We start from the raw sequence: 18,523 nt of genomic DNA, 5'->3' as shown, positions 1-18,523 counted from the left end.
TGACCGAGGCGAGGTAAATGAAGCGATTCTATTGGTTCTTTACAAACACATCCTTCGCTACGCATCCTCGCACATCTCTGGTGGAAACGCAGCCTTAGGAGATCATGATAGAAAGCTAATCCGACAATGAATATGTATTTTCATAAGTTGAAATTTACTTTTGTTTTTAATCAGTCTGTGTATTATGTAGGTATTAGGTTTTGTGAAATAAATAGTCAATAAAAAATAATCATTTTATTTTCAACTAGCTTTTGCCCGCGGCTTGGTCCGCGTGAAATTTAGTTTGTCACAGATCGTCATAATTATAGCCTATATGTTAATCTGGGTTATAAACAATAATACTGTAAAGTTTCATCAAAATCCGTTCAGTAGTTTTTGCGTGAAAGAGTAACAAACATCCAGACATCCAAACTTTCGCATTTTCAATATTAAGTAGGGTAGGATATGTATTTACTTAATTATTATTACTGACGAGATTGCTACCATGTATGTTTAGTGACCATGAAAGATTAAAACAATATAATGTATTTAATTAATTATAATATCTTAAGTTTTACAATAATAAGGTAGGTATATCCATCCAGTTACCCTAGGTCTTTATTATGGATTTAATATACAAGTAGTTATTTACAAGCACTCTGCTCTAAATCCTTTGGCTTCAGGGAAGAACCTGGACCGCCACCAGTCCAGTGTTCCCTTGGCAACTCTGTGTATGCGAGTTGCCTTCTTCTTGCTGCTTAAAGTCACTCCACACCTTAACAAATAAACATTACAAATAATAATGACGAAATAAGATAAAAGCAATCAAAATGAATAAATTAGTAGGTATTTATACACACTTTTCTCAATTTCTCAGTAGTTTTCGTGTCGCCGGTGGCATCAGCATTTCACGTTCGCGTGTCCGTTAGTTCCACCCACCGTTGACTATTGTTGGCTCTTTCTTGGGGCCCTTCAGTGGGCATACTCAGATCGCCATATCTATGGAAAAACAACTTTATTGTATCTAGAAAATATAAATCTAGCACTCATATTACTGAATTTTAGCTAGGCACGTGGAAGTTATGCTGGAAAGGTTGTATTTCTCCAAAAAAAACAGCTCAAAATTATTCGTTTAATTTCGAAATTCCTCCACTACATAGTATGTTTATTTTTACTTAACTTACCTTTCCATAAATTCTACAATCGGTTTAAACGGATAGGCGCAGGTTCTCATTTTCCTATCGTGGTTAAAATCCAATTTTTTGTGGAAAATTATTCATCAATAATCCTTCAACAAAACATGTTTTTTTGTCTGTTGTCATGACAACAGCTGCGTCAAAGTCGCAATGACAAGAAATAAACAAAACAAATTTAAAATCATCATGTTAATTCAGCTTTAAGCACTGTTCTAGGACACTTAAATTTTGCAGTGTTATTTTTGACATTTTTGTTATTTCCTACTCTATCTTTTCTATATAGTTAGAAAGGAGCGGCATTTGTTCTTTCATTCATCCATTCATAGAGTGTGAAGTTGGATACGTTAACATGCTCACCAACATTACATCACAAAACCATCGAATTATCGCTGGCGAGTAAAGTATACGGTAATTGAACTCATGGTATGATTTTAATGCAAACTTCATCGATCCACGTTTAAACTCTATCGACTGTAGTATACGAATACAAGTTTTCGATGGCAACTCATGGTAGAGGCACAGGACATTCAGTTTACTCGGTGTAGCTTCTGGATTGTATATTGTCTGCATGTGGGGGCACCGCGTAATATTGTGTTTATGTTTAGAAACGACTTAACTTGCTGTTATAAAGAAAATAGGCTGAATATTTTCAGACAATACTGGCGTTTCGATAACTCTTTTTGATGCGAACAGCTAGGGACTGGAATTCACAGCTTGCTTCTTGCTTTCCCGAGCATTATAATCCAAGCCTCTTCAAGGTGAGAGTGAATAGGCAGTTACAGGGCATGTATCTACCATCCTAGACTCACTTAACGTCAGGTGTGATTGAAGTCATATACCTGCTTTTCGCTGCATTAAAAAAACTGAAAATGAATCTATATGATACGTTATTTTATTATTAACTTAAAAACTACTAGTAGTGAATAAGAATGTAGAAAAGTAGCCGTCGTAACAAGTTTTAAAGACCAGACAGAGCCAGTTACTTATTTCACGCTCCGAACTAACGAGACCGCACCCTAAGCCCTGGAATCACCATTTGCCATCCATGCGGTCCCTGTATTGTTACAAATGGCACAGATCTGTTCTACGGCGCCGTGCGGGACCTAATGAGCCGTGAAGATAAGGTGCGCTACACAAGAACGGGATCATCCCCTATCTATGCGAAATGCTCATTGCTCACTGCGCTGGAGCGAATGTGAGAACACATATAGCATAATGCGGGAACAATACACCCAAACGTACGCTTTGATCCCATTTTTAAATAGGATTGACGCAGATTTTAATTGCAATAGCTCAAAAAACAATAGGGCTCCGGGCTAAAATAATTACTGAAAACGCAATAGGTCAACTTCTTTTTGGTGTAGTCATAATGAAAATAGGTGCGCGCTTCAAAATACGCATTTATTCAGGAAGACAAAGCGCAGACGACGGGCCAGAGGCTGTGGGCAAACAAAAATGAAATGCAGTGTCAGCGGCGGAGGGCCGGCCGACCTTTGTGAGGGCGATCCTCCGAAATACCCTCTGTGTAAAAATTGATTCATATTGTCCCAACCGGTAGTACCGCAATAAATGGCATGTTCACTCTTTCACGCTGTAGAAAACTCGAGAAAGAAAATGTTTTCAACTGGATTTCGCAAGCTGTAATTTCTTTTTTCGAATGAACGAAAAAGGTGTGCAGCGCTGAGTGGATTTAAAGCAATAAAAAATACCCGTTCAAAAGAATTGTGCGAGTGCTGACGGTGGATGCATTTATGTGTACCTGCACTGTAACTAACAGTGATCGTCCTACTCTTCTCGTCCATTTAGTTGGAAGACGAATACAACAAGATCGATGATCAAATTAGAATAAAGACGAACATTATAGTAATATTATAAATGAAAACGTGACGACTGTTAGTACATGTACCTACACGCATCGATTTAGATGAAAGTTGATGTAGAGATAGTTTGAGACTCAGGAGAAGTCGCGATAAAAACTTTCTATGATAGACTGAAATTCACTTTAGCGAAGCCGCAGGCAAAAGCTAGTACATACTCGTATTATATATAATTAAGCAATCTGAGGATGGCATAAATCTGAACTTACGTTATATGATTTGGGAGAGCGGCCATTTTTGACGTCGGCCTCTAGATAGGGACGTATAAAATTTCAACTCGCAGTTTCGGTGGCATTATGAATTGAGTTAGACCAACTCGTAAGCCACCACGTAGAGAGCACGGCGCACCGTAATTGATGTGTGTAGCATTTTGTCGGACTACGTTCGGTGTTTGCCGACGCCGGCGGTCAAGTTTGACTAAATTAAATTGTTGTTTTTCACAACAAAATGACTGTAACCAAGTCCCGTTAACGAGGGACCAGTTAATGTCGTTTGGCACCGATGGCCTCCGAGTGCACGCTTAGGAAATTCCGAATTGCACGAGTTCTTTTTTATAAATGAAATTTTCTGTCCTTACCAAATTTAAACTTTTCCGTTCTTATTTCGTAGAATGCGCTAATAAAAGAGATTTCTTTTTTTAATCTGAAGTAGTTAGACATATCTTTGGCAAAATGAAATAAAGACGATAACTGTTCCAATCAAGAATAAAATTACTTATGCTGAGTGTTCAAACGTTTTGGCTACGCAAACTCATTCGTGGCAGCGATTAATTCAGGCAATCACAGGTAGCGAGTTCCAATTTAGAGCGAGCCAAAAATTGGATATGCGGTGAATAATAATTTTCCCCGTGGAATGGACTGCGTTGTCCACATTTAAGGTAATTGCCAACAGTTTCGGCTGACGTGGCCACCAGTATACCTGACACTCGCTCCCACCGGGATACCCTTTACAATCCCATTTATAAATGCCGCTTAATCAAATTTTTATTTATCTCTCCCCGCGTATTTGTGTTACGAATGTTGATAATGTATTCCATCACGGCTGAATAGATATTGGCATTAATTTTGATTTGAAATTTATTAGTAAACCTACTTTACGTACTCTGTTTTGGACAATAATGTATCACGGAGAGCTACACGTTTCCACAATTTCATTTGCTTGATATGTACAAAATGGTACGATGATTTTTAACATTGTTGTACATTTGTTGTACATTTTTAAAAGAGAAATTAACTGGCACGATAGCAAAACGACGTTTCGACGTATGACGTTTAAAATGTTACAATAAAATAATTCCAATTCAAAATAAAATGTTTTACACAATTGCTCCGTAACGAAACATGATATCGTCAATGAAAAATGTTATCTATTCACACCGCAGATACGCGATAATCCCGTGTCAAAAACGGAAACAATTTTGCGCGAGTACCAAATCATATTCACACCCAGGCTTACCTACTTGTCAAATATACAAACAGTGTGAATACCATCCCTTTACACCTCCGTTTATAGCCGTTCCCACGTTATCAAACGAAGGCCCGAAAATATTATGTATTTCTCCGAATTTTTATACGATCATTGAATTCATTTGGATTAGTTTATATCGTTCGTCGGGAACGTTACGTTTTATTTCGAGATGTACGCTTTTATTTCCAATTTAGTACCAAATGGTTTTTGCTGTACTTTCTTTGCCCGTTCATTGTGAGCATAATAACTTTCAGATTCATAAAATCACGCGAAAGCTGTGTTCATTTTTCAAATTGGTACAGTTTTCATTAAACATATTGCAAAGCTGAATATTTTTTAAAGAAATTACTGCACCAAAAGTAAAGTAAAAAATAAACAAATAATGAACGTTCTGATAAATAGCGTACGAAACAAGAGCTGACCTTCTGGAAGATTGATAGGTAACTGCAATAATCAAGTCCGACTGTAGGTAGGTACGCGGGAAATTAAACGGAGGAAAAAGCGTTGATTTGCCGAGACAACGTGGCGGGAGGCCCACGGAATGTTGTCACACTCGAGATTCACAGGGAAAAGGCCTGGCGTAGGGCTGCCATCCCACATCTCCCCAGACTTGTTCGTTTGGAAGACGTCCGGGGGTGTCCGGGTGGGGTTTCTAAACAGCCAGTTTTTGTATTCGAATAAAAACGGATTATTTTATAATTGGCTGACAGTCTTTAAAGCTAATATTTCTGAATGTTTAAACGTCTCCAGTGAGGCTGTTTCTGCGTGAATTTTGGAGTAACTGAAAAAGTCAGCTTTCTTGAAATTTTTTCGGCTGTCGACGGAAATTTTGGCGATGACAGCCCTACCTGGGGAGGTACTACTTGGACACGTCGGACCCACCCGCCACCCTGTCGTGCCACTTATTCATCATTTACGTATATTTGAGTGTGATTTCGTTTGGGATCGGCTCAGAACTCCGGGCCTCTTACTCAGTTACATTAGTTACATTAGATGTTACCGAATCTTGTTTTATTCAATTTCCACTGAGCTATTATCTTTCGCCACTCATAGTAATGGGAAATGTAATAATATTTATCGGGTGTTTCCACTGAAAGGTTTAACTTTGAACCTTTTCAAGTTAACTTCAATCGTTATTCGGGTGAGGTACAAGAAATCAAAACAAAGCATAAACTGTTGTTGAATAAATGATGAACCGCGTTCTATGATAAAAGTAACGTATTGACAGTTGGGACAAAAGACAAAGTTTGACAATATCTTTTATCGGTGCTCTATGGGACAATAAGAAAATTGAGTTAAACATTTGAGTTTTGAAAAAGTTGTGTCCTGGAGGGTAAATCGTTGGAGTTTAGTCAACTCCCGGTCAGGTGACATAAACGGTGGGATAGTCGGCCCTTTCGTCTATTATACGCGACATCTGGCGAACTTCGCCGTAATTACGGTATCGCCGCTGCAGCCACGCCGATCACAACCCCCTGAAAATCTCGACAGCTATTGTTAAGTTGTCGCAGCGTACTTTTTTACCTCGTTATTACCCAGCATAAATATTCAAGAAGGAAAACAAGCGCGCCTTTGAGATGAAACCTTGCTGTATTGACATTATAATGAAATCCCCCTTAAACGTCCGCGCTTTGATTGTTAAAATATGCATTGAATAAATATTACCTGTAACTCTTGCGATGATATTCATGAAGTTTTATAAAGTGTTTTTTGTGTAACGAGTCTCTGGAGTTCTTATGAGTTTTGAAGATTTGGTAAAAAATTAATTCCCCAGCTAGTCTGAGCCAACAAAGTTTATTTAGTCAGTTTGGAGTATAACAGAGGGTACGGCGGACGCTATTATCCGTCGGGGCTATTATATATTATGCCTTCTTCAGAATTATCTCTGGCTAACCTCGTGCGAGAGGATTGCATAATATATTAACGGTAATTATTTTAACATTTGCTCGCCACCGCGCGTTGGCTCGCATCGCTCCCAATTGTTTTTACGTTACGAACTAGCAACCCTTAGCGTAATTTAGCTGATATTATGAGTTGATATTATGCGTTATTCGTTTCTAATTTCGTTATCGTTTGTTTCAGATGGTCACCAGGACAAAGAAAATCTTCGTAGGAGGGCTATCGGCACCCACAACGCTTGAAGATGTAAAGAATTACTTCGAACAGTTTGGACCGGTAAGTACTATTTTTATTCTGATTACTACTAAATCAATGAGTGAACTTAGCCTTCACTAGTTGGGTTTTATTGGCGGTCAATGTGTACATCTTGGTTACAAAGCAGTACGATATAAACCGAGAACGAACTCATTCATGGTGTTAGAAAACTATCCGAAATATTTGGTACCTACACTTTTCTTTAATAAAATTGAATATAAGTGGTGTAATATTTAATATACCAACACTACAGACCACAAGACAGCTTGAGTGTCATCTTCAAGTTGTGTGTGTGCCGAAACGTATTTGGTATGTCTCATCGTCATGTTCCACGCAAACTGTCAGTTCGCAAAGCGTGAAGTTACGTTAACTTCCCTCGTGAAATTTAATTTACACCAAACTTTTTGGAAAAGTGTACTGAATTCGCGCTGTCATGTCCCATTTGTTATTAGGCAACGCTAATTTTCCCCACAGTCAAGTCATTCCGTGCACATAATATTAAACACATTACCAATTCGCGTTTCGACCAAACTTGCAAACTGTGTTACGATTATTCCTGAATCATTTTGTTCCGCCGGCTGATTCGTTAAGTTAATAAAAGTTTATTTATATCGAAAACGTCGTATCACAAAGTGTTTTAAAGTTCCACGATTGATAGAATCAGCTTCGTTACTATTCGGAGTTTTGATCAAATACCGAGAAACGATTTGAATCGAGGAAACAATTATAGACTTTGTCTCATTACTGTCGCGAGTCGATATTGAATAAGTCCCGTCTGTCCCGTCTTTGCAGTGATCCCGGAGGTTGGGTAATGCGCTCTAACAGTGTGGGTTAAGGTTACAATTTGAGCGGCGGAGTTGCGAGGGCTGTAAGTCTGCGATAAGTTGGTCTTTGTCTGGCAGCCGCGAGTCAGCGCAGGTGTCTATCTACAAAAGTTTCCTGGTAATTAGCCCCGTATCTAGTAGATGCGGACTAAGGAACTTTTCAGAATCCAACATTGGGTACAGCCGGGAGTCATTGTGCTGGCTCTCAAAGTAATCGGCGCCCGCCAGCCGCCGCGATCAGAACCTTCATTACCTATTATGAGAGTTTAGAATAAAGCCAACGAGTTTTTCGGAGTGAATGTGATTGATGCCGAGCGAAGGAAATATCCCGGGAGAGATAAAAGGAATTTAATGAAGAGTCTTTAAGAATAATGATTAAGGGAATGGTTATTCCTTTTGGACGGCAGGCCTAATGATAGGGTCTTTTGAATTACTTTTGGTGTAAGTAATAATATGTAACCGCAATTAGTTTAATTAAATAAGGGCGGCGCTGTAGGTACATCTTAATGATGCTGAGACTTGTTGGGGAAACCTCTTTATAATATTCTAGTTACTTTTGTAGTCTCTTCACTTTGGTACAATTTATCCTAAAAACTTAGTTAACCAAATGAACATTACGATAGATTAAGTAAACACTACTAGAATTTCCACCGCAGATAAATTTCCTCATAGCATTTACGACCAAGAACGCACACCGAGAATTCTGATTACAAATTAATTCAATAACATTGAAGCCGTGCACTGTGCTCCCGGCATCATTTCGTAAGGGTGTCACATTTTGAGCAAGTTTAATTAACAATCTAGTCGCTTTTGTAGGTGCCTTCATTAGTGTATTTATGGATAAACACCGCGGAAACTCCACGCAATTCGAGTGAGCGTGTGTGCGTAAACCCAAAACTGACTGAGTATACATCGGGCATCACGCGCCGTCACAGTGACGGCTCCGTCCTCGAGGCTCTATCTGTGCCAGCTATGTGTGCGTACGATCCGTGACTGCGATGTCTCGATACGCCCGACTCTCCCTACGTGCGAGCTTTCCAAATGCAAACTGTCTCAGAATATCAAATGAGCTACTTAAATACCGAATACAATGACTACACCCACCTGAAGCAAAGGCCACGGGGACGCGTGCACGCAACACCGCCGTAAATGAAAGCCCGGGTAGGGGCCGAAGGGTGGGCGAGTTTCGACCCCGGTAACGATTTCCTCCAGATAATGGAGAATTTTCTGATGAAAGCTGCTCGACAGTGCCTTTTCAAGGATTTAGGAACCGTCGGATTTATAGCCCAAACGGCCCGCGCAAATTTTGTTCGACACGACACAGCCTTTTCTATTGCATGCATAATACGATATGCTTACTGGTGTCTGAGCATTCTTTCGGCGAATCCTGAACTTAAAGTGGCGCGGAACCAAAGAGTTATGGAGATAACGTGCCTTTTAGTTTAATCTGCACAGCTGTGGTGTGTAAAAAAGAAACAGATTGCAGCGAGTTAATTTTATCGCGCAGGACGTTTAAGCTAAAACAAACACGTACGCGAAATTACTTCCGGGCATACATTTTCAGAAACAGTTTTAAGGTGAAGGTAATTTGCCAAATCCAGTTTGTTATGAACTTATGAAGCTCCAGCATATTATTTTTCGCTACTCCTTTCTGCTTTAAATTGAAATAAACCCTCACCTATGCTCCTTGCATATGCGTCCCACGTTACAGTCATTTTATAACAACATCCAATCTAAAACGAAGATAAACAGTGGAAACGATTTAAGATTGTATTTCTTATTTCATTTGAAACAAAGACTTAAGTTCTAAAGAGCTGAATCAAAGTAAGGAAAATTATTAGGCATTTATACAGTAAAACGCCTGTAACAAACAAATTAATTCCAAACCAGCTTCCCTCAAACAAAAACAAAATTCAAATCAGGATTTGAAATCAAGGAAACAAACCCCTTATGTAATATGTAGATCGCAGTCGAATTTAGTCGAAATTCGAAGTTGCCGGCACCGAGATACTGACTTAAAAATTAATTAGCCGAACGACCGGTGTAATCGCCGGCGCCAATGCCGATTAGGTGTTATCTAGGAGCGCCGTTGTTTGTATAATTTTGACTTTAACAGCCTTTATTAAAGTTCTGTTTTCAACGGCTACCAATGTCGCTTTAGACATTTATGTTCCGTGCTGCCCGGAATCTGTCTGCCAATCTCTGCCTCAGTCGACAGAAAACGCACACTTGGCCCTACGATTTTACCGCGGATTGCTTATTTTATTTTTTTCTGTTTTCTCATGAAAATGTATGTCGTCTTTATCTGTCTATCTGCCTCGCTAAAGCGATCTTATATTTAATGTTAAGCGGGTAACTTTATTCGCAAGAATTTTTGCTACGATATAAAAATATCATCTTTCCCTGAATATTGTTTCTCTATTATTTTTAGATTTGCACCCAAAAGCGAAAATCTATATTATGGTATTCGTTCAAATATTACGGCTTTGTTCGGAACAGCTCTTTGATGACATCAGTTTGGAGATGGAGCATAATTAATGACAGCGACCGGCTTGCGATTTGACGTCTTATATTACTGGATCATGCTTCCCGGCTGCCGATGAAGTTTCCCAACCAATATAAAGTTAGTGAGCTGGCTTTCACTAAGCGTCGCACGCACAAGAGGGTGTCTTTGAGAAAGTTCCGTTGCATGCTTGATTCGCTATTGTTTTAGCTGTCGGGGAGTCCAAACTCTGACCGTCTCCACTTCGTCGATAACTACCGCCACAGTACGCAAGTGTGTTGCTCGCTGAAACTTGCACGATTACTTGTTATTATCTTAGCATACGCTCTTAACTTTGTATCGGCTATCGAATGTTCTAACTGGGACTGCAAGCTGGCGTTTCGCTGAAGTTGCAAATGACTAAACAAGGTCGGTTTGCGGAACGCTTCGGTCGTGATTCTGCACATTTGCCTAGACTTTTTCGTGTGGTTAATTAACGGTACTGCTTCCGTTGCTAACTCCTGCGTTGAACAAATACTCTGTTTGATTAATGATACTCATCAGTATAACGATATATTTAGCAGTGGAAGCCTGAATGCGGTATAAAGTAAAGTTTTGGTGTTTACTTTGTTGTGTCATGAATTTATAAAGAGTACATTAGAATAAAACAAACGACATTCTATCAGAGTGAAAACCTACAAGTGCTGTATTCGTTTCTCGATGCGTCACTAAACCGTTTGTGTAGTGTTTGTACTTATGTCGTGTGATGTTACAGCAACAGAATCCGATGAACTTGTTCAAACGGAGTTAACTACAAAAACATCTCGAAGTGGCGACGCTCAAGTCATCGTATAGCTTAGTAAACAAACAATCGGATCCATAGCCGACTCTTGCGCGTTCGTCTGCTATCTAAACATCGCTTACTGTCAACAGCACTCGAACTGTAACTGAGGCGGGTCCGGAATTTGGCTCAACTAGGTGCACGATAGGTACGATATCATCGGAAGCCGTATATCAATCAGTTGTTACAACGCTCCTCGGTTGTCGTTTATCTTCGGACCCGCTCGGATCTGTCTGTCCAGATTCGTGCATTGTTCCGACATTAGCCATTGCTGCCGAAACGGTGGATGTCTGAAATGCCAGTGCGGTAGTGGCGTTCCCGATGCGGCGGCGGCGCATCGAGCGCCCGATAGCGTTTCCAATTTCCTGACTTAAATTGCTCTAATTTGGTTATGCGCTGACGGGTGATCGAAGGCTGCTAAAGCACCGAGCGCAGCGACATTCGTTTGCGGCCTGTAATATGTATCGGTTTTCGACGCAAATCTATTTTTTTCCGACATTTCAACCTCTGGCTCTGGAGATATGACATCTAACAGCTTTTTGCACAGTAAATAAACAAAGTATGGCGCTAAACAAAGTTTAAATCAAACCGCATAACTTCTTTAAAAACGTATTTCCGAATACATCTTCCGGCAAAAGTAATGTAGAAATTAAAATTCACTTCCGAAGCACGGAACGCAAACTGCACGTTTATAAAATTACGAACACGAATTTCCCGAATTGAGAGTTTGTTTTTTTGTTTGCACTGAAGCAAACGGGCAGCAGCAGAGTGCCAATATATTAGGCTAATGGAGAACTAATTACGCTCTCGAACGGTTCAGAGGACCACATAATTACTCCTGAAGGAGATCTTTTCTGAAGTGCATTTGAAAAACAACAACAAAGGTTATTTAAACACTGAATACAAAGATTGACTCGCGCGCTTATACCGAAGAAATATCTGAGGGAATGAAAGAAAGATCGTTTAACTCATTTGACAAAGAACGCGCGAACTCAAAACAATATCACAAACCACCCCTCTGTTGTCTGTGGAGATGGACTCTCAAGTATTCTAATGCGCATTGAAACGAAACTGTGCCTTATATGATTGAGCAGTCGGTGTATTTTTGTGTGAAAGAAATAAAATCGGGACAATGATGTAATAGTTTTCTCGGCGTAAGAGGTAAAGGAGGGGCAGGTAGCTTCGGATAAACGTACCCCCCGGCGAACGATTTGTATTAGCCGTCTAGTACTGTTCTCGTAATTGTCGACGCCGGCACAACGCCGGGGGCTACGTTCGGGCACTCAAACACGTAAGAGGGGCAAAACCGAAAAAGTAATGAGAGACCTTCAATCGATAGCGTTAAATTCTCTTTTTCATTGTCTGTCTCGTATACATACCTAGATTCAAAGATACCGCATTAATGGCGTAGAAAATAATATGATTATTTGTATCGCAATAATTCCAGCAACCGGTAAAATTTTTGGTGCTCTATAAACTCAATTGATATGCTATGAGTGCGATTCACGCGTCAGCTGAGTGATCCTGTTACAATGTTCGAGCCGATGGGGCGGCATAAGCCGATCATTTGCGAAATGAAAAACAATTTCAAACGAAAAACGAACGACAGAAATGGCCACAGCGAAACGTAATGAAGGCGATATTGCACTTTTATTCTATAGATTCTGACACGTTTATCGTCTTGTAGTGTAATGCATTTAGAAGTGACTTTTTCTTGGTAAAAGGAATGGAACAGTGGCTCTTAGAAGTGAGGTGATATTACTTTGCGGTGCAGAGCGAATAAAATGTGAAACAACACTTCTCAACACTACGTAGTTAACTTTATATGAATAATAATATTAGACAGAGTTTAAATATATTTTTATTTGTAATTTTCAAGGAATCGCAACGGCAGATTTATTACGTATTATCAAGGAACGTGTTGCTTTATTAACACCATAATCCTATCGCCGCTTATAAAAACTCGCTCTTTCAACCCGATATAAGTTAAATTTATTCCAATTTCTTCGTCTTCTCGTCGACTCACGCGCGTATTCTTTGTTCCCACGTCAACTTCACTTTAAACCCAGCTTTGCATGTGGATCAAGCTGCTAAATTATTCCTAAATTTTTATTGCCTCGTAGAAATCCGTCCGGATTCTGCGGAGGGTCTCTTCATTTTTTCATTCTCGTTTCGAGGGACAATTAGGTATGCTAATTCATTTATTTTATGACGGATAAAAAAGTGCTGAGAAAAGATCGGTGTTGGGATTTGGGAGGGTCGTATGCGCTCGTGGGGCTGGGGGTTTGGGGGGTCGGGGTCCGGGCCCGGTTGATAGCAAGGTTGACGTCTCACGCGGAGCGCTGCGGCTAGGTAATTAATGGATCGTGCGTGGCCTTCCTTCGAGGATAACCGTTACACACAGATTCTATATCTACCCTCCACCCTCCCAGTCTGCGACAAAAGCACCACATAAATGCAATTTATCAATCGCCCGTGGTTTCTGCTCACTTTTTCACAAAATATTTACCAGATCGAAGAGAATGTTCGAAGTCATTACTGAACGACGCATGTAAATATTGCCCAAGTTTGTGCAAACACTTGTTCCACTTGTTTATTTGGTACACGTTTGATTTTCGTTTTTGAATTACGTTAGATTAATAAAGCCATGAGTTTTAACCGTCGAAATATAATTAGGTGCTCGAGACGGCCATGTTTATTGGAGGAGACAGACACTTTTCCGAACAAATTGTGCATGAACGGTAATATTTCACTTGGATGAGATCCTTTGATAAGCGACTTGATCCGCTTAGTTTTGTCTTGAGCTCGAAGGTAATATGAATATATTTTCGGAACTGAAATTTCCTCGTTTCCCTTTTTAGATTGTATTGATTCTTCAACATTGTCTTAGGTATGTTCTTCTCTTCTATAGATTATAGTTATACTACTATAAGGTCGGGGATCATTTTCGTAACGGCCAACGTAATATCATATTGTTCCGTTGTGCGTGAGGCAAACAATAGTGGAGTTCGGTAACAAATTTCAGCTTGTTTTATTACGCACGCGTTATCCACTGACGTGGGAAGGAAACGGGGAAAAATAACAACAGGAACGGTCGGGCTGTGACAATTCAAACTGTCAAATAATTCAAGGTGCGGCGCGTTTCTCACAATCAGCGAGATCTACAGCTTTACCGAGCAAGACGCCCGAACGTTTTTTCCTATCCGTTCAGTTTGTTTATTTCTCGTTTCTCCTTATAAATATAAGAGTTCGGCATCTCTGCACGAATTCCCAAGATGAAAAGGTATTTTTCACACGCGGAGTCAGCCGCGCCAATGCGCCGCGCCGCTCACCGACTAAACTGTATTCAGTGTAAAGCTTTCCTGTATCGATTCATCACGTATTTATTTCTCTATATTTGTATTGCAGTCCATTTATTGCCACTGCATTTCCTATCGCCCAGATGTTTATCTACAATCCCCATTTCAAACCGTTTCGCTTTATCCACGCGTTTTAACATATTGCCGCTGATTTAATTAAACTAGAGTCGTATCATTTTTGTTACGCGGAAAAGTGTTATTAAGTGCAAGTAGCCTGTTGAGGGGGTCGTCTTTATTATTTCTGAGAATCTTATCACCGCCGGAGCAACACAACATCCCTCACTTACGGCATAATGTCGTAACGTTGTGTTTTAGGTATCGTAAAAGAAAACAAAAGCAAGCGTGCCCGAAGTAATAAAGCCGCTCGATTCCCGCTATTTAGGACTGAGAGAATTAAAGTTCTTTTAAGGAAAGTTCACTTTGGTATACACAGTATCCAAAGCGGGTAAGTAATAAGAATTCCGCGGCAGGCAGCCGCGGGGCGGGGGCAGGCACTTTGACGAAAAAACGATGATGAAGCACGATCATGTCGCCAATCCCCCGCCTAGCTGACTGACAAATTGTCGAACATTTTTTTCGCTAAAATTCCTTTCGTTCGAATCCAATTATTGAGACTTACCGATAGGATGCTATAGCGTCTTTAGTCTGGCCTGAGAGAGCTTTATTTCCGTGTTTCAGTCGACTTGGCCGGGGTTTACGTTTAACCCGGAGTCAGTCGCGCATGTCTTTATGCATTCAACGTTTGTTTCAGTCTCCGAATATCAAAAAGACGTTGTCGAGGTAGTGAATATGGCCCCGCAGTTGAGTCGGAAGGGCCGCCCGAGTAATATTCCCAATGCAAACATGTTTTCGGCGTTCTCTAATTTTATTTTGCTGTACGTTTGCTACAATGGGATGTGCAATCTCGCTCAGCTGAGGCCGCCTAAATTGGTCTGTTGTGCAAGCATCAAACAAAGCAACGACCTAGGTTTAGTTATTGTACGCGCTTTGTAAAATTAAATTTAATATTTATAGCTTGTTTGGGCATTGCCATTTTATTTATAGGAAGTTTTTCGGCCGTTAGTTGTTAGTAAAATCTAAATGGATGAAAAATATTTTTATGGAACGAATTCTCTGAATCTGAATAATCTTTGCTGGTGGATGTTTTGCCTTTTGAATGATAAATGGGCTGAATGAAATACAAAACAAGCTTTAGCAACAAAAATATCTAAACAGGAGCACATCGCGCCCATCCCAATATGTCAGAAGGTTGCCCAACAAATACGTTTTATTTGTTGTGTAAAAACGGGCACTTTTTGTTCCCCCCGACGCACCGAAATAATGTGGCGGTACGATACAAATATGCAAAGCCCACGCCGGTCATACCCGGAATGGCACATACTCAAAACACTCTAACTCGATACAAGCCGTGATAAAGGCTCGATTGTATGCAGTAAATAAAATATGACTTGGCCATATTTCCACTTTCGTTCTTCCCGGTTTATGTCCCTTTTTTCTGGCCTCGCTGGGAAACCGTTCATACAAAATACCTTTCCGATATTGCCTAACTTTATTAGCATCGGGCACGTGTTTTTATATCTGAAATATCTTTCACTTCAGTGGCACTTCTGCGGAATAAAGATTGCCACATGTGCTCCGCCATTGTACTATGATATATAAGGGAAAATATTTCCTTTCATTCCTATAATTTATTGTAAGTGCCGCCGGTGTTGAAACCTGGGAATTAGTGATTTTATTTGTGGGAACGTGAGTTACTTTATTGGGAATAGCAAAAATATGCTTCATTTGGTAACGTTTTATTTTGTTGCTTTCGCAGAAAGCTTTTGTTTGTTTAGGAAAAATATTTCATATGAAATTGGGATTCTAGCAATACTAATCCCAACACAAAGTTTGTTAATCTGGATACGTGGAAAAATACCAATACCAATTTGATTTTAAATGGAACTTCCCGAGTGTCATTCTCGATAAATTTTCAAAATCACATCTGGACATTTATTAAGGTGGTCCTTGTTGATACAACGACAGCGTAAAACGTTATACTTAGCAAGATAAAGTGGTTCAGAGCGTTTTCTGTCCGAAATATTATTTCAAGCAGGGCCGTAATTTAACTGCGTAGCCTCAGCCGAGCGGATCGAGCTTACACGGCGCAAATAAATAGCTTCTTCGAAAGCTATCGCAAAAGCGAATTAGAATAATGCGCTGCGATTTGGCATTTCAACAAACGAGAACGTGGAATAGCCCACTGTGGATTATTCGGGTGTTCGAGTGGGCTGGGCCGAATTTGTGTATAAATGGAGGTGTCGTGACTATTACTAAGCTTTGCGATTGGCAGAGACCACATGCGTCCGAACTTCTGAACGATGGAAATTGGATGTGATTGTATATGCGGCAGTTAGCCGCTTTAGCTCTTTAGAATTCTAACGCAATTTTAGGTGAAAATTATTTCATAGTTATTGAAAATTATAAACAATCAACCGGAAGAAGAAGCAGCATACTAGCTTAATACCATAAAAGTAGACAGAGGAATAACAAAATCTGTTTTTTATTTTACGATTCACTTACAAAATAATCTCTAAGGCCTCAGCCTCGAACTTAGCGGGCAGCGGGGCGGCGGCGGCGGCGGCGCGGGAGCGGCAGGATCTTATGCGTAAAATCAAATAGACCGGTTCTCGAAAACAGCGGCGCGGCAGCGGGGCGGCAGCGGGCAACGAGCGGGCAGCGGCGAGGGAGCGGGCAACGAGCGGGCAGAGTGCACTCCTTCTTTTGCCCACAATAAATCGAGCGTTAGGAATAAATTTGAATCGAAATAAAATTGTCGCCGTTGTTCAGACATTTCGTTTGCGAATAAAAACAAATATCTCGACAACACAACCCCGAACACAACACTTCGCCGCTAAAGCGCCGCGCGAGCTGCCCGCTTGTTTCGAGAACGGGTCTGCGTTGCCCGCCCCGCTCCAGCGCCGCCGCCGCTCCCGCCCCGCTGCCCGCTAAGTTCGAGGCTGAGGCCTAAGTAACGGCCCTTGAAACTTAAGAAAAAAAAGACACATTTGGCCGAAAGGGTCCTGTTTCACCTTCCAGTACCTAAAAATACAGGAACGCGGAATAATTGCGAGCCTGGGCGAGATTATCTGCCTTAGGAGCTTTACGTAATTTTGTCTACGCCAGTTGAATTCCGACGGTGCGTGTCATGACAAGGCAGAAATGACGCAAACATATTTTTTGACCTGGTACTTTTAGTACAAAATATCAACCGGCTAGCTAAAAGCTTCAACAACTATACTACTACTGAAATATTTAATCTAAGCTCACTCAAAATTCTCGCTCAAATAGAATAAAGGACAACCCTGTCTGCATCTCATCAGCGGTTTATTCTGCAACATTCTTATTTTAATACGATTATCCGCCCCATTATTTCAACCCGAGCAAAAGAAACTTATGATAATTATTCATTACTCGCATTAATATGGAACATTAGAGTAAGCTGGGTCTTGGCCAGATCAAACGGCGACATGTCCCGCGATGTTAATGTCAAAGATTAATAGAATTATCCGCGACCGCCGACCGAAAGTTGACTAACAAAATTCGTTATTATACCAACTTTGAAACGTTATTTTATCTCGAGTACGCCGCAAAAAATTACAATGTTGACTCCATTTGCGAAGTTCAAAAACATTGTTGTAAATCGTTGGATTAGTTACGTGGTGCCTTAAAATATTTCAGCAGACATTCTCTATGCTACATTTTGTGTATTAAAATGTCAAATGGAGACCTAATTCTTATATTTATCCAGCATATTACATCGTAAATCAGCATTGTCAATAAATAAGCTAGCACAAACACCCATCATGGCGGAGCTTAACTCATTTTTGAATTATTGGACACGCCGAGATCTCATACCGCGCAACATGTGTTTTATATCATCCCATCTCAGCCGTATTTCGTAACATCAAACTACACCAGATTGAAAACGGAGAAACTATGTAGGGATTCAATATACGACATATAGCAGAGGCACGCGGAACGAAACGAGATGCATTCATACATGTTGAAAAGTCATAATAAGATTTCGAATCGAATGCGCCGCGTATGTAAAGTTTTTATGGTCTTTGTAAGCCGTGGGAATAAAATTTTATTCAAATGTTACCTCTCTTGGTGGTTGGTTCTCGCTGTATCTGCGTAAGGCCTATTTATGTATATTAAAATGCATTCTAGCTTATATTCTGTAAGCTGAACTCTATTATTATCACAGTCGACGAATGGTTTTCATTTTACAGCTTTTTGTAGGCGTAAATTCTAGCGTAAATTTTCAGAATGATTGCTCAGCTATGTAATACTAAAAGTTGG

General features: G+C 40.2%; 1 protein-coding gene and 1 long non-coding RNA gene across 5 annotated transcripts in view; one reads left to right on the top strand and one right to left on the bottom strand.

Moving 5' to 3' along the window:
* Positions 1-18,523, top strand: part of LOC135071734 (RNA-binding protein Musashi homolog Rbp6) — a 615,851-nt gene that overhangs the window by 427,861 nt on the left and 169,467 nt on the right. For all 4 annotated transcript variants that reach the window (XM_063965517.1, XM_063965519.1, XM_063965518.1 and 1 more), the window contains one exon: positions 6,602-6,694. In XM_063965517.1, the coding sequence (XP_063821587.1) occupies positions 6,602-6,694 (93 nt within the window). The remainder of the gene's footprint in view (positions 1-6,601; positions 6,695-18,523) is intronic.
* Positions 680-1,690, bottom strand: LOC135072232 (uncharacterized). Its single transcript, XR_010257376.1, has 3 exons — positions 1,164-1,690; positions 840-978; positions 680-754 (listed from the first exon to the last, which is right to left on the bottom strand). It is a non-coding gene; the product is annotated as an uncharacterized LOC135072232 (long non-coding RNA).

Source organism: Ostrinia nubilalis, chromosome 5 (genome assembly GCF_963855985.1).
Source record: "Ostrinia nubilalis chromosome 5, ilOstNubi1.1, whole genome shotgun sequence".
In the NCBI taxonomy this organism is placed as follows: domain Eukaryota; kingdom Metazoa; phylum Arthropoda; class Insecta; order Lepidoptera; family Crambidae; genus Ostrinia; species Ostrinia nubilalis.
Note: the sequence above shows the minus strand (reverse complement) of the source record. Positions and strands in the feature narration are given on the sequence as shown.